The sequence below is a fragment of the Lagenorhynchus albirostris genome, chromosome 1, assembly GCF_949774975.1.
Source record: "Lagenorhynchus albirostris chromosome 1, mLagAlb1.1, whole genome shotgun sequence".
In the NCBI taxonomy this organism is placed as follows: Eukaryota; Metazoa; Chordata; class Mammalia; order Artiodactyla; family Delphinidae; genus Lagenorhynchus; species Lagenorhynchus albirostris.
Genome location: NC_083095.1, coordinates 8,857,265 through 8,868,326, shown reverse-complemented (window position 1 = coordinate 8,868,326; position 11,062 = coordinate 8,857,265). Strand labels below are relative to the sequence as shown.

The 11,062-nt window shown below is 50.5% G+C and overlaps 1 protein-coding gene across 1 annotated transcript in view; it reads left to right on the top strand.

Annotated features, from left to right (window-relative positions):
- The first annotated feature begins 2,689 nt into the window (after positions 1-2,689).
- The window catches only part of C1H14orf132 (chromosome 1 C14orf132 homolog), a 49,668-nt gene continuing 41,295 nt past the window's right edge, over positions 2,690-11,062 (top strand). Inside the window, exon 1 of the mRNA XM_060165526.1 lies at positions 2,690-2,913. Coding sequence (XP_060021509.1) covers positions 2,887-2,913 — 27 coding nt within the window. The 5' untranslated portion in view covers positions 2,690-2,886. The remainder of the gene's footprint in view (positions 2,914-11,062) is intronic.

Here is an 11,062-nt window from a genome sequence, read left to right as displayed (position 1 = left end):
ACAACTAGAGAAAGCCTGCATGCAGCAACGAAGACTCAACACAGCCAAAGGAAAAAAAAAAGATTGGCTGGGTCCCCTTTATTTAGAGATGAGGGAACTGGGGCTCAGAGAGCAGAAGAGACTCATCCAAGGACACACAGCGTTAGATAGGTTTTGACTACAAGGTGTCGCTTGGGGACGTTTGGGTTTAAAACATAAAAACAAAACAAGCCATCAGACAGTTTGCATTGGTCTCGTCTCTCTTTTTCTTCCGAGCCGAGTTCTGGGAGAGGTCTGGATTCCCCTGCGGAAGGCCAGGTCTACAGGCTGGTAACTGCACAAACCTTGTCTGCAGAGCATCTTCTTCTTCTCTGCTCTTCTGCAGAGAAGAGCCACCCGATCCGAGAACACCGTCATCAGGAAGCAGTGAGGGTACCGGACTGTGAGCCCTGCTGTTCAGCTGATACCACCTCGTGCTGCTCTCCCCACCTTCATCATTGCCCTCCCTGCCTCCCAGGGTCCATGTGGGAACATGAAAACATGCATGCCTGCTCTCAGCGCTCTTACTGAACCTAGACGTCTGGTCACTGCAAAGCGAGGATGTAAGGCAAAGCAAGGATGTAATGAAAAACCAGATCAGAAAGGAATAAATAAAATGGTCCCTCTTTGCAGATGACATGATTTCCCACATAGAAAATCCCGAGGAATCTACCAAAAAATTCCAAGAACTAATAAGTTCTAGGTCATAGAATGCAAGACAAACATACAAAATCAATGATATTTTTATATACTAGTAATGAACACATGGACATCAAAATTAAAGTGTAATACCTAAAAATTTATAGTCACTAAAAAAAAGGAAAAGAAAAGAAAGAAATGTTTAGGTGAGCATTTAACAAACATGTCCAGGCCTTGTATGCTGTAAACTACACAACACTGATTAAAAAAAAAAAAAATCGAAAAAGATCTAAATAAATGGAGGAACATATTTTCTTCAGTATGTCTCTGAACATACTGGATTGGAAGACTCAACATAGTAAAGATGTAATTTCTCCCCAGTTTGATACAGAATAATGTTTAACCAGCTATCTGGGCATCCTGTGGCCCAGTCAACTTGACAGATAAAATTAACCACCATGGTAGCTAAGTCAGAATAGCATTACTGCAGAAACAGAGGAACAATCAATGGACTAGAATAGACAACCCATCAACAGGCCCACACCTAGATTGAAACTTGACAAATTTGGTGCTGCTAATCAACACCAAACAAAAAGGGCTGGACTGGTCAATAAAAGGGATGGGATAATGGATTATTAATACGGAAAAGATGAAATTTCTTCCTTAACCCGTATCAAAAAAATAATCAGTAAGAAAAGGGCTGAAATGTGAAAAAATAAAACAAAAATTAAAAACTACAGGAGACTATCTCCATGGTCTCAAGTTGAGAAAGGATTTCTTCAACAAGGGCTAAGTGTATAGTTAAATATTAATAAACTTTGACTCAATTAAAATGAACTTCTGCTCTGGTGTCTCTTCTTAAAAGGGCATTAATCCCCTTACCAGAGCTCCACCCTCATGACCTAGTGACCTAATTACTTCTCCAAGGTCCCACCTCCAAATACTATCAGGCTGGTTTCAACATATGAATTTTGAGGGGACACAAACATTGTCAGTAAGGCACTGGTCCCATTTGCTGAGGTCAGTGCTGCCACCACAGTGGGGTTCGGGGACGCCTGCTCGCTGCATGGCCTTCTCCCCGTCAGCTGTGCAGGCTGCTGGGCGAGCAGCGGCAGCGAGGTTTCGAGCACAGGCAGCAGTAGGGACATACATGGATCTGTCCTTTATGGCTGCACAGGTAACGCACAACCCAGTCCCTACCAGTGAGCCCTTCAAGATGGACAAAGCTCCCACCTGCTCTCCTGTGGGCCAGTCACCAGGTCTGGGGTGTCACACACACACATGCACACATGGGAATAGGCTCCTTCCGGCATCTCTGCCATTGTCCTCATTTTAGCTATTGCAGCCGCACGTTTGGGATACTTGTTGGAGGTAGGGAAAGATTAAAACAGGGCCGTAAGGTACCAGTTGTGCAAGTTGTGCACTGTGCAATTCTAGAAGGCACCATTCACAGTTTAGTCTCTGTTATGTTATTAGCCATGTTAGAGCTCTCACTTATTGAAGACACTGTGTACCAGATTCATGATCTCATTAAATTCTCTGGTTCTGTTTTCTCCATTTTACAGATGACAAAACCCAGGCTCAGAGAGCCACTACCTTGCCCAAGCCGCAAGAGCAGAGCTAGGATTTAAACCTTCTTCTGCCCAGTTCAAGAGCCCCGAGGACACCGGACTCTGGGCGCAGTGTCGGTACAAAAAGCCTGTTAACCCTGACCCTGGCAAGCCAGCCCCACGAAAGCACCGCTGGCCCCCTAGGGAACTGGGCTCAACAGCACGGGGCAGGACGCCAACAGCACTGGACTTGGGTTCTGGGCTGCTTCTTGCACCGACTAGATAAGCGACCTCGTGCTTCTGCTCCTCCCTCCAGCACGCGGAGGGAAGCGACTGTGAGCCGTCAGGGGTTCCACCGAGCCCCGCCCTCGGGGGTGGGGCAGGGAGTGGTCACGTGAAGGGGCGCCTTGCCCCCTCCCTACCCCCGAGCCCCGCCCCGCCCCGCCCCGCCCCGCCCCCAGGCTCCAAGCCCTCCACCCAGTGAGCGCAGAGGGAGCTGAAGGCGCCGCGCGGGCTCGGGACCTGCCGCCCCCACCCGGTTGCCGAGGTCGGCGTCGCCGCCTTGGGTTTCGGGGAGGCCTGCGCGCTGCGTGGCCTTCTCCCGGCCAGCTGTGCGGGCGGCTGGACCAGCAGCAGCAGCAGCAGGGAGAACTCGAGCGCCGGCGGCAGCAGCGACACCATGGATCTGTCTTTTATGGCCGCACAGGTAATGGGGCTCCTTCCACGCGCGCCCCGGGCCGCCAAGTTTGGGCAGGTTCGGGGCCACGGTCTCGCCCTCCCCGCCGGGGCTGAGCGCACCGGGAGGGTTCAGGCCGGGCGGTGGCGCCCGCCGGCGATCCGAGCGCGGGTCCTTTGTCCGGAGCTGGCATCCCCACTGGGTGCGCGCGTCTGGGGCCGCGAGCATGACTCCCGGGGGCGGGGCAGGCTGTGCGCCCAGTGTTCCCCGGATCGACCTGTGCGAGGGGCCTCGGCAGGGGTCCCGTCCCTGCCCATCCCCCACCTGCTGTCCTCCCTCCGTTGCCTCGCAGCTCCCCAAGGCGGGGCAGCCCAGATCCGTGCGTACCCGGGTGGGCAGGCAGCCTCGCTCTTCCCCATTCTGTATCTTCCCGAGGCGCCGGGTAATCTGTCACTTGCTGCTGACCTCGGACGCCTCCCACCTCACTTTTCTCCCGTTTGGTGGAGACCACAGACTCTGTAGCCCGAGGAAGGCGGCGAGACCCGCTCTGTGACCAGCCAAACGCCAGAGCACAGCATTCGTTTGCTCCTTTTTCTGCTTTGTGCTGAGTCTGTAGCCATCAGTGCCCGGCGCGACCATAACTCTTCTCTCGACACAAAACAGTTTCCCAGTGGCAGACAAAACAGATGACCTCTCATCGCTGGGATTTTTTTCTCCAGGGGAATCCCCGGAAGCTCTGAGCGTGGAGCGATCTTTATGTTTGGTGCCTTAACTCTGGAGGCAGAACAAAGGCAAACGCCTGCTTTCCGGAGCTGGAGCTGTCTGTGGCCTTTTGGAGTTACAGTCTGGCTCCAGGGAAGGGCCACCGCATTTGGGCTAGGAGAGTAAGTCCCCAGGTACCAAATTCAGACCTTGCACCTTCTATCGAGTTGGTTATGTTGGGAGCCCAGGGGTAGGAAGGCCCCCCAGGTTCCCTCTGTCCCCTGGGCATGTGGCAGGGGCTCCACTGGTTGCTGTTTACTTTTCCAGGGAATGGAGTTTCAGGGCACACTTTCCTTTTCCCCCAAACTTCACCATGGTGGAAATCTGTTTAAAAAGTAACAGCAAAATCTAGGCAGTAGGGACAGCGAGCTCCCAACGCAAGCACGAATGGGTGCAGAATCCCCAGGTTGGCTCAAGGGAACCCAGATTCCAGCTCTTGGCAGTCTCTTAACAGGTTTTCCATCATGCTAATTGCTCCCATGAGCCATGCTGGTCTTTTTTTTTTTGCCTAATTTTCTGTCTCCTGTTCCTAAACCCATGTTTATAAATATTGTCATATGGACATCATTTTAGATAGTGCTGACTGTTAACTGCGTGGACGGAGGAGGCTTCACCGGATTTATTTCTAGAGGGGAGAAGAGCTCACACGATATCTACCTCTGCCTCCCAGCTCTGGATCCCACCAAACAGCTGGCATTTCCATGGTTACAAGATAAATTGATAACTGCTAATCCTGGGGCTGGCTGGAGCATCAGGAGTTGCTATGGTAACTTGACAAAATAAACATAGGGCTTTTCAGCATATCTGTATAGGCAGAGCCTGCGCAGAGATGGAGTTCTGGTTTTTTTTTTTTTCTTTTTTTTACAATTCAAGTTTAATGTGGTCAGTTTATTACTGTGGACAGATGTTTGGGCATTGATTACACACTCAGTCCTGGGTTAGCTGCAGGGACAGAAACGTGAAGCGTCACCAAATGGGGAGAGATGCTCACGTTTTGCTGAGCATCTGCTATGTGCCAGACGCGGGCGCTTACACACCTGATTACAGTAAATCCTTACACGTCTGTGACATTGGCACTGTTATCCCCATATTACAGATCAGGATACCAAACTTAAGCGAAATGAAACGATTTGCCCAGGACACACCATTAGCAAGGAGGAAAATGGGTTTCAGATCTGGGTCTGAGGATCTGCAAAGCTGCTGGGTTTCCACCTTATCGCTTCCCCCTGAGAAAGACACAAAATAAGGGACAGGAAGGACATATTTAAAGATGACTCATCTCTCCTCCTCCCCCCAGGAAGTGCTCTCCTCGTGGTGCGTTGTGATCGAATGGATTTCATTCTGGTGTTTCTCTGTCCCTCTTATCCCCACAAGGGTGGGAACTCTTACTTCGTCTGTAGCACTTAGCAGTGCTTGGCACGGTGAGCACGCAGGATATGCTGTGGGTGTACAGTGACTGCTGCACGTGACCAAGTCGATATCCCCACACGTCAGCAGAGGGCAGTTTGATAGACACACGTGAAGGCCTCCGTCCACTTGTTCAGCTAACGTTGAGTGCCTGCCTTGTGCCAAGCTCTGTGTCAGGCACTGGGACAGGGATGCTGGGGGACAAAGTTGAATGGGATGTAGATTTTCTTTCTGGATGTTTGGAGAGTAGTGGAGAAATGATGGACCAGGCCGTTCCTTGAAAGGGCGACCAAAATGCCTGGTATAAAGTAGGCCCTCCGCAAGCATCTGTTAGATGATTGGATGAGGGTAAGACAAGATGTATGTGCAGGAAAAGCCATTAACCGGAAAAGATAGTGAGTTTGAGGTGTCACATGCCCCTGCGCCAAACACCTGTTCGTCGGTACTTGAGGCTGGGAGTTCTGATGGGTGGGAACTAGAGGCAGATTTCCCCTGGCGGACCTGGGAATAAGGGCATTCTAAGCAGAGAGGTGTGGAACTTCCCTGGCGGTCCAGTGGTTGGGACTTGGCGCTTTCACTGCCATGGCCCCGGGTTCAATTCCTGGTCGGAGAGCTAAGATCCCGAAAGCCACGCGGACTGGCCAAAAAAATAAAAAATAAGCAGAGAGGCATGGAGGTAGGAAAGCCCAGAATATATTCACCGAATCCTTCAGGAAACTGGAGGGTAGGGAGCACAGTAGAACTGGGAGACAGAGGCCAGGGCCAGGTTGTAGAAGGTGCTAACTGCCCAGGATGAGAAGTTCACATTTAATCAGTAGACAGTGGGAGCCACTGTAGGTGACTGAGCAGGAAGAGCTTATGATTGAAGCAGTGCCCTGGGAAAACCCCAGCCGCCCGTAGAGGCCACAGCTGGAGGGATGGGTGGAGTCGGAAGTGCACACCTGTTTGATTCACTGATGGAGTAAAAGAAACCATATTCTTGTGGCTCCAAAATCCAAGTCTCTTCCGCTTCACCAAGCTGTGAAATATGACCTCCTCATGGCTTAGAGAGACCTGGAGGATATATGCGTCTTAGAGAGGTTTCCCGCTCAAAACTGAAGCCTCAAAAAGACACCCTTGGGCTTCCCTGGTGGCGCAGCGGTTGAGAGTCCGCCTGCCGATGCAGGGGACGCGGGTTCGCGCCCCGGTCCGGGACGATCCCACATGCCGCGGAGCGGCTGCGCCCGCGAGCCACGGCCACTGAGCCTGCGCGTCCGGAGCCTGTGCTCCGCAACGGGAGAGGCCGCGACAGTGAGAGGCCCGCGTACCGCAAAAAAAAAAAAAAAAAAAAAAAAAGACACTCTTCTTGGATGTACAGAGTGGACATCAGTTATCCAACAAATCCTCTTATGCAGATGTGCCCTCCCTGGTGCGGGTACACCGGGCTGTGGGTTTGGGCTTAGAAGAGGCTGTGGTCGCTGAGGATGTAAAGACTCAGCTCGACCCTGAGCCCTGGAGGCACTCAGCCTCTCTTTCCCCCACCCTGGAAACACCCCAGCCCCACTCTACACAGTCCCTGAGTCCCTGGAGATTCTGGAGGGTTGAATAGTAAACAGGGGCATGCATTTCCCTATGGCCAGAGACGGCCAGGAGGGCAAGGCTACCCAGACCCCCTAGGAGCTGGAGGGGAGGGGAGAATCGCAGATCTTGAAGAGTGATCCTCAAATCCCTTTGTTGTCGGTGGGGTAGCCTGTCTCCAAAGACGGCCCCGTCTGTTCCTCCCCTACCTCCTGGAGGTACATGTTGGCCCCCCCGTGAGGGAGTTTAAGATCTGATTCCCCTCCCCTTAATGTGAGCTGGCCTTAGTGATTTTTCTGACCAAGACAATGCAGTGTGGGTGACATTGTGAGATAGGTTTGTAAGAAGCCTGTGGCTTCCACCTGGGACCCTTGGAGCTCTTGCTCTGGCGGAAACCCAGCATCATGTGTGAAATTCAGAGACCCTGAGACCTCGGGAAGGGAATGAACATTTAAGAGACCTACTGTGTGCTGGGCCAGCGCATGGAATGAACTAGAGGGACAAGGAGCCCGTTTCCATGTTTCTAGGTTGTAACTCCCTGTAGAACAAGCATGCCTATGACATAAGAGCTCGCTCTTATTTTTGTCTTGCATTGTCCTTACAGTGACTAGTTTAAACCCAGTAGTTCCCAAATGTTGCTGCCACTACAATCACCTGGGAGCTTTTAAGGGTCTTGCTGCCCAGGTCCTGCCCCAGACACTCCCATCTGAGTCTGGAGCTGGGAGCCGGCATCAGTGTTTTCTTTTCATCCCCTAATTGATTCCAGTGTGCGATCAAGGTTGAGGCCCGGACCCCAAACCCGCACTGTGGGGCTGTTCCCCTCCCCCATCTTTGGAGGGAGCAGGTGCTTGGTCCCTTTTAGGTCATAAAAAGTCATGTCGTCCCTGGAAGTCACTCCAATATCAATTCAGCAAATTAAAATAGTCAGGCCCAAAGTAATGTAACCTGGGAGCTTGCTCCAAAGTTGAGGTTCTTGTTTGGGATTAGCAGATGCAAACTATAATATATAATATGGAATGGCTAAACAGTGAGGTCCTACTACATAACGCAGGGAACTATATTCAATATATTGTGATAAACCATAATGGAAAAGAATGTGAAAAATATGTGTGTGTGTGTGTGTGCGTGTGCATAACTGAATCACTTTGCTGTACACCAGAAACTACGCAACATCGTAAATCAACTATACACATCGATAAAATAAATTTAAAAAAAAAGAAAGGAGATTGAGGTTCTCCCTTCCTCCAGACCACACCTGGCACAGGTGGGAAACCTAGAGTTGGAATGGGTGCCTATATTACTGTCATGGTACAGACAGGGAGAAAGTGGAGAGCCCAGGTGGTTCGGCTCACAGGCTGGGGAGCCATGAGTGGGGCGGACACAGGAGCATCCTTCCCATCATCGTACCCCCTCCCAGAGCAGTCCAGGTGCTGGGGGACGGTGGGAGGCCCCGGGATCCTTCCGTGGGTCAGCTTCAGGGAATCGTTGAGCCCCCAAGGTACACAAAGTAGCATGTTCATGTACATTTTGAAACAAGTTTTTAAAGAAATCTCTATTCATTTCCTACGGCTGCTGTAACAGATTACCAAAAACTGGGTGACTTAAAACAGCAGAAATGTAATCTCTCCCAGTTCTGGAGGCTCCAAGTCCAAAGTCGACAGGGCTGTGGTCTCTCTGAAGGCTCTGGGGAGGATAAGCCTGTGACTCCCTCGGCCTCATGGGTGTGGTCTGCAATCATTGGTGTTCCGTAGCTTGTCTGTTCTTCTCTTCCTATCAGGTCACCAGTCATATTGGATTAGGGCCCACCCTACTGACCTCATCTTCTTTTGATGACATCTGCAGAGATCTTATTTTCAAATAAGGACACATTCACAGGTACTGGGAATTAGGACTTCAGTATATCTTTTGGGGAGACACAGCTCAACCTGTATTAGGTCTGAAGATCCCTGAAGAATAAGGATCTTGGTTTTTGTGTTGGTGGCCACTGGTCTTTGAGAGGCAGTGGAGAGATCACTTCTCTAAGCCTCAGTTTCATCATCTGTGAAATGGGGACAAATGGCCTACCTCGTGGAACTGTTCATCTAGTCATTCAACAATCATTTCCTGTGCGCTAGGCCCTCCCTACGTGGAGTGCTGGGGGGCAGAGGGTCACAGGCCCTGCCGTGTGATATGTGACAGGGTGGAGGTAAACAAAGGCGCCCTGGTACGGCAGAAGAGGCACCTCGCCCAGCTCTGGAGACCGGGGGAAGGCTTCCGGAGGAGGTTTGAATTGAGCTGAGTTTGAAGGATATGTAGATGAAGGAGGACACTCCAGGCGGAGGGGAATGACATGAAATGGCTTGAAATGGAAGGGGCTTGAATAGTGTCTCTCATTGGGAATGAAGGTTGCAAGTGACCATCTGGTTGGGCCGAGGGGCAGGTGGGAGGGAGCGGAGATGAAGCCGGAGGGACCAGGGCCAGGCAGGTGGCCTCATGGAGTGGAGCAGGGTGGGGTGGGGGGCTGCGGTGACCCGGAGAGCAGGGCTGTGGCCTGGAGGGGGCACAGACAGCGGCACTGAGCTCCAGCGACTTGCCCATGCTGTACAAACTCACAGGCCCAGGGCTGCGGGTGCTTGTGGGTTTTTAAGAAAACTGAAAACTCCGATGTTTATAAGCAGTCTGGATTTTCAAATGTTGACAACTAATTAAAAATTTTTAACTAACTGACCAACCATGATGTGGGCTGTTTTAATAATTACTTATTGCTTACCATTTCAGTTACACCGTGGTAGCAATCATTTCTTTTGTGGGACCAGAATTTAGGAAGAAGTGGGCTAGGCAGTTTGTTTCTGCCCTGATGGCATCAGCTGGGGCCTCGGGGCTGGAGTCTCACAGCTTCACACACGTGTCTGACACCTCTGTGCAGCCTGACCCTTCTCTCCACTTGGTCTTTCATCCTGCAAGTGTTTCTTTAGGCAAGTGGGGCTTCCTTCCAGCATGGTGGTATCAGGGTCCTCGAACTTCTTGTGTAGCACCACCTCCCCTCTCGAATCAGCATTGCTAGGTGGACACTGCAAAGCTTCTTATGAACCAGACTGGGAAGTCCCAGAATGTCACTAACTCCACATTTGTTTGGTCGAGAAAATCTGAAGGCCAGCCCAGATTTAAGGACAAGGGAACCAGATTCTACCTCTTGATGCAGGAAACAGCATGCATGTCCAAGGGGGAGGGAAGGGTGAATGGCAAACATCTTTGGAGACAGGCTGCGCCTGGTCCAAACAGAATAGGTATGTGGACTGGATTCATCCTGGAACTGCCATTGCGATAAGTATCTCTAGACTAGACAGATGTGTGTGGAGCTTGACAAAACCTTGTAAAAAATTTCCAGGCCCAGGAGAGAAGTAAATTATTACTAAGGATCTACACCACAACTACTAGACTGAACCATATGAAGTTGCCGATGCTTGACCATTTTGACATTTCATATAGTTCAGCCTAATAGGTACTAACTAGAAAAACAGTAGGTTCCTTGAGTTATGGAGGGAAGAAGAGCTGTGGGACACGGGATGGAGTGAGGAGACGTGGGAAGGGGGATCACTACCTGCTGGGGGGAGATCTGAGGAGGCTTCGTGGTTTGAGGAGCAGGGCCCTCCCCTGACTTTCCCCCCTCAGCCCAGCTCTTAGAACCTTGGCCTTGCTGCTGGGAAGACACAGCCACACCTGGAACATTATGTCCCACTGAGTGGGTCTTTCTGGAAGATAAGATGCATGGTCTAATCATAGCTGAGATGCTGATAACATCCACTGCTAGGCCTCCTTCTCCCACCCTCCCTCCCCCTGGGCCTTGGCAGTCTCACGGTTAATTTGCATTTTAATGATTTTTCATGGAGGGGGAAAAACCACAAAAGATTCTGGTTAAGTTGAAGAGGCGATTCTGTTATCTCTTGAAATGGTCCTAGCTATTCTCAGGGGCCAGTGGGAGCATTCCCAAAGATTTGCAAGAAACCAGCAGCAGTTTTCCCTCCCCAGAGGAACACAGCGTTTCCCAGAGAAAGAGAATTCTAGGGACTCTGGCAATCTGCTACTTAGAGAATGTGTTCCCCAGCCAGCTACTGCTCCTTTTTCTTTAAGCAAGAATTATTAAAATACAAATTGTCTATTATCTCGTATGTTTTCAACCAAAGGGCTTGTCTTGAACTTTGAATTCCGATTTGAAAGATGTAGATATTTTATCATTCTAATTAGACCTGCCTCGGGAGAGCATATAGTGCTACATTTTTGCAGGGGTGTAATGAGACGTTAAAGACGAAGTAAAAATCTGTAGTACATTTTGTAGACCAAATTTCTAGATAGTGTTTTAAGGGTCAAGACATTCCATCTGACTTGAAACAATTATATCTCACAGAGCTAAGAGAACCAGGTCGTCTGGAAGTGGGTTACAAATATGCAATTGAACACTTGAGTGTTTGTGGAG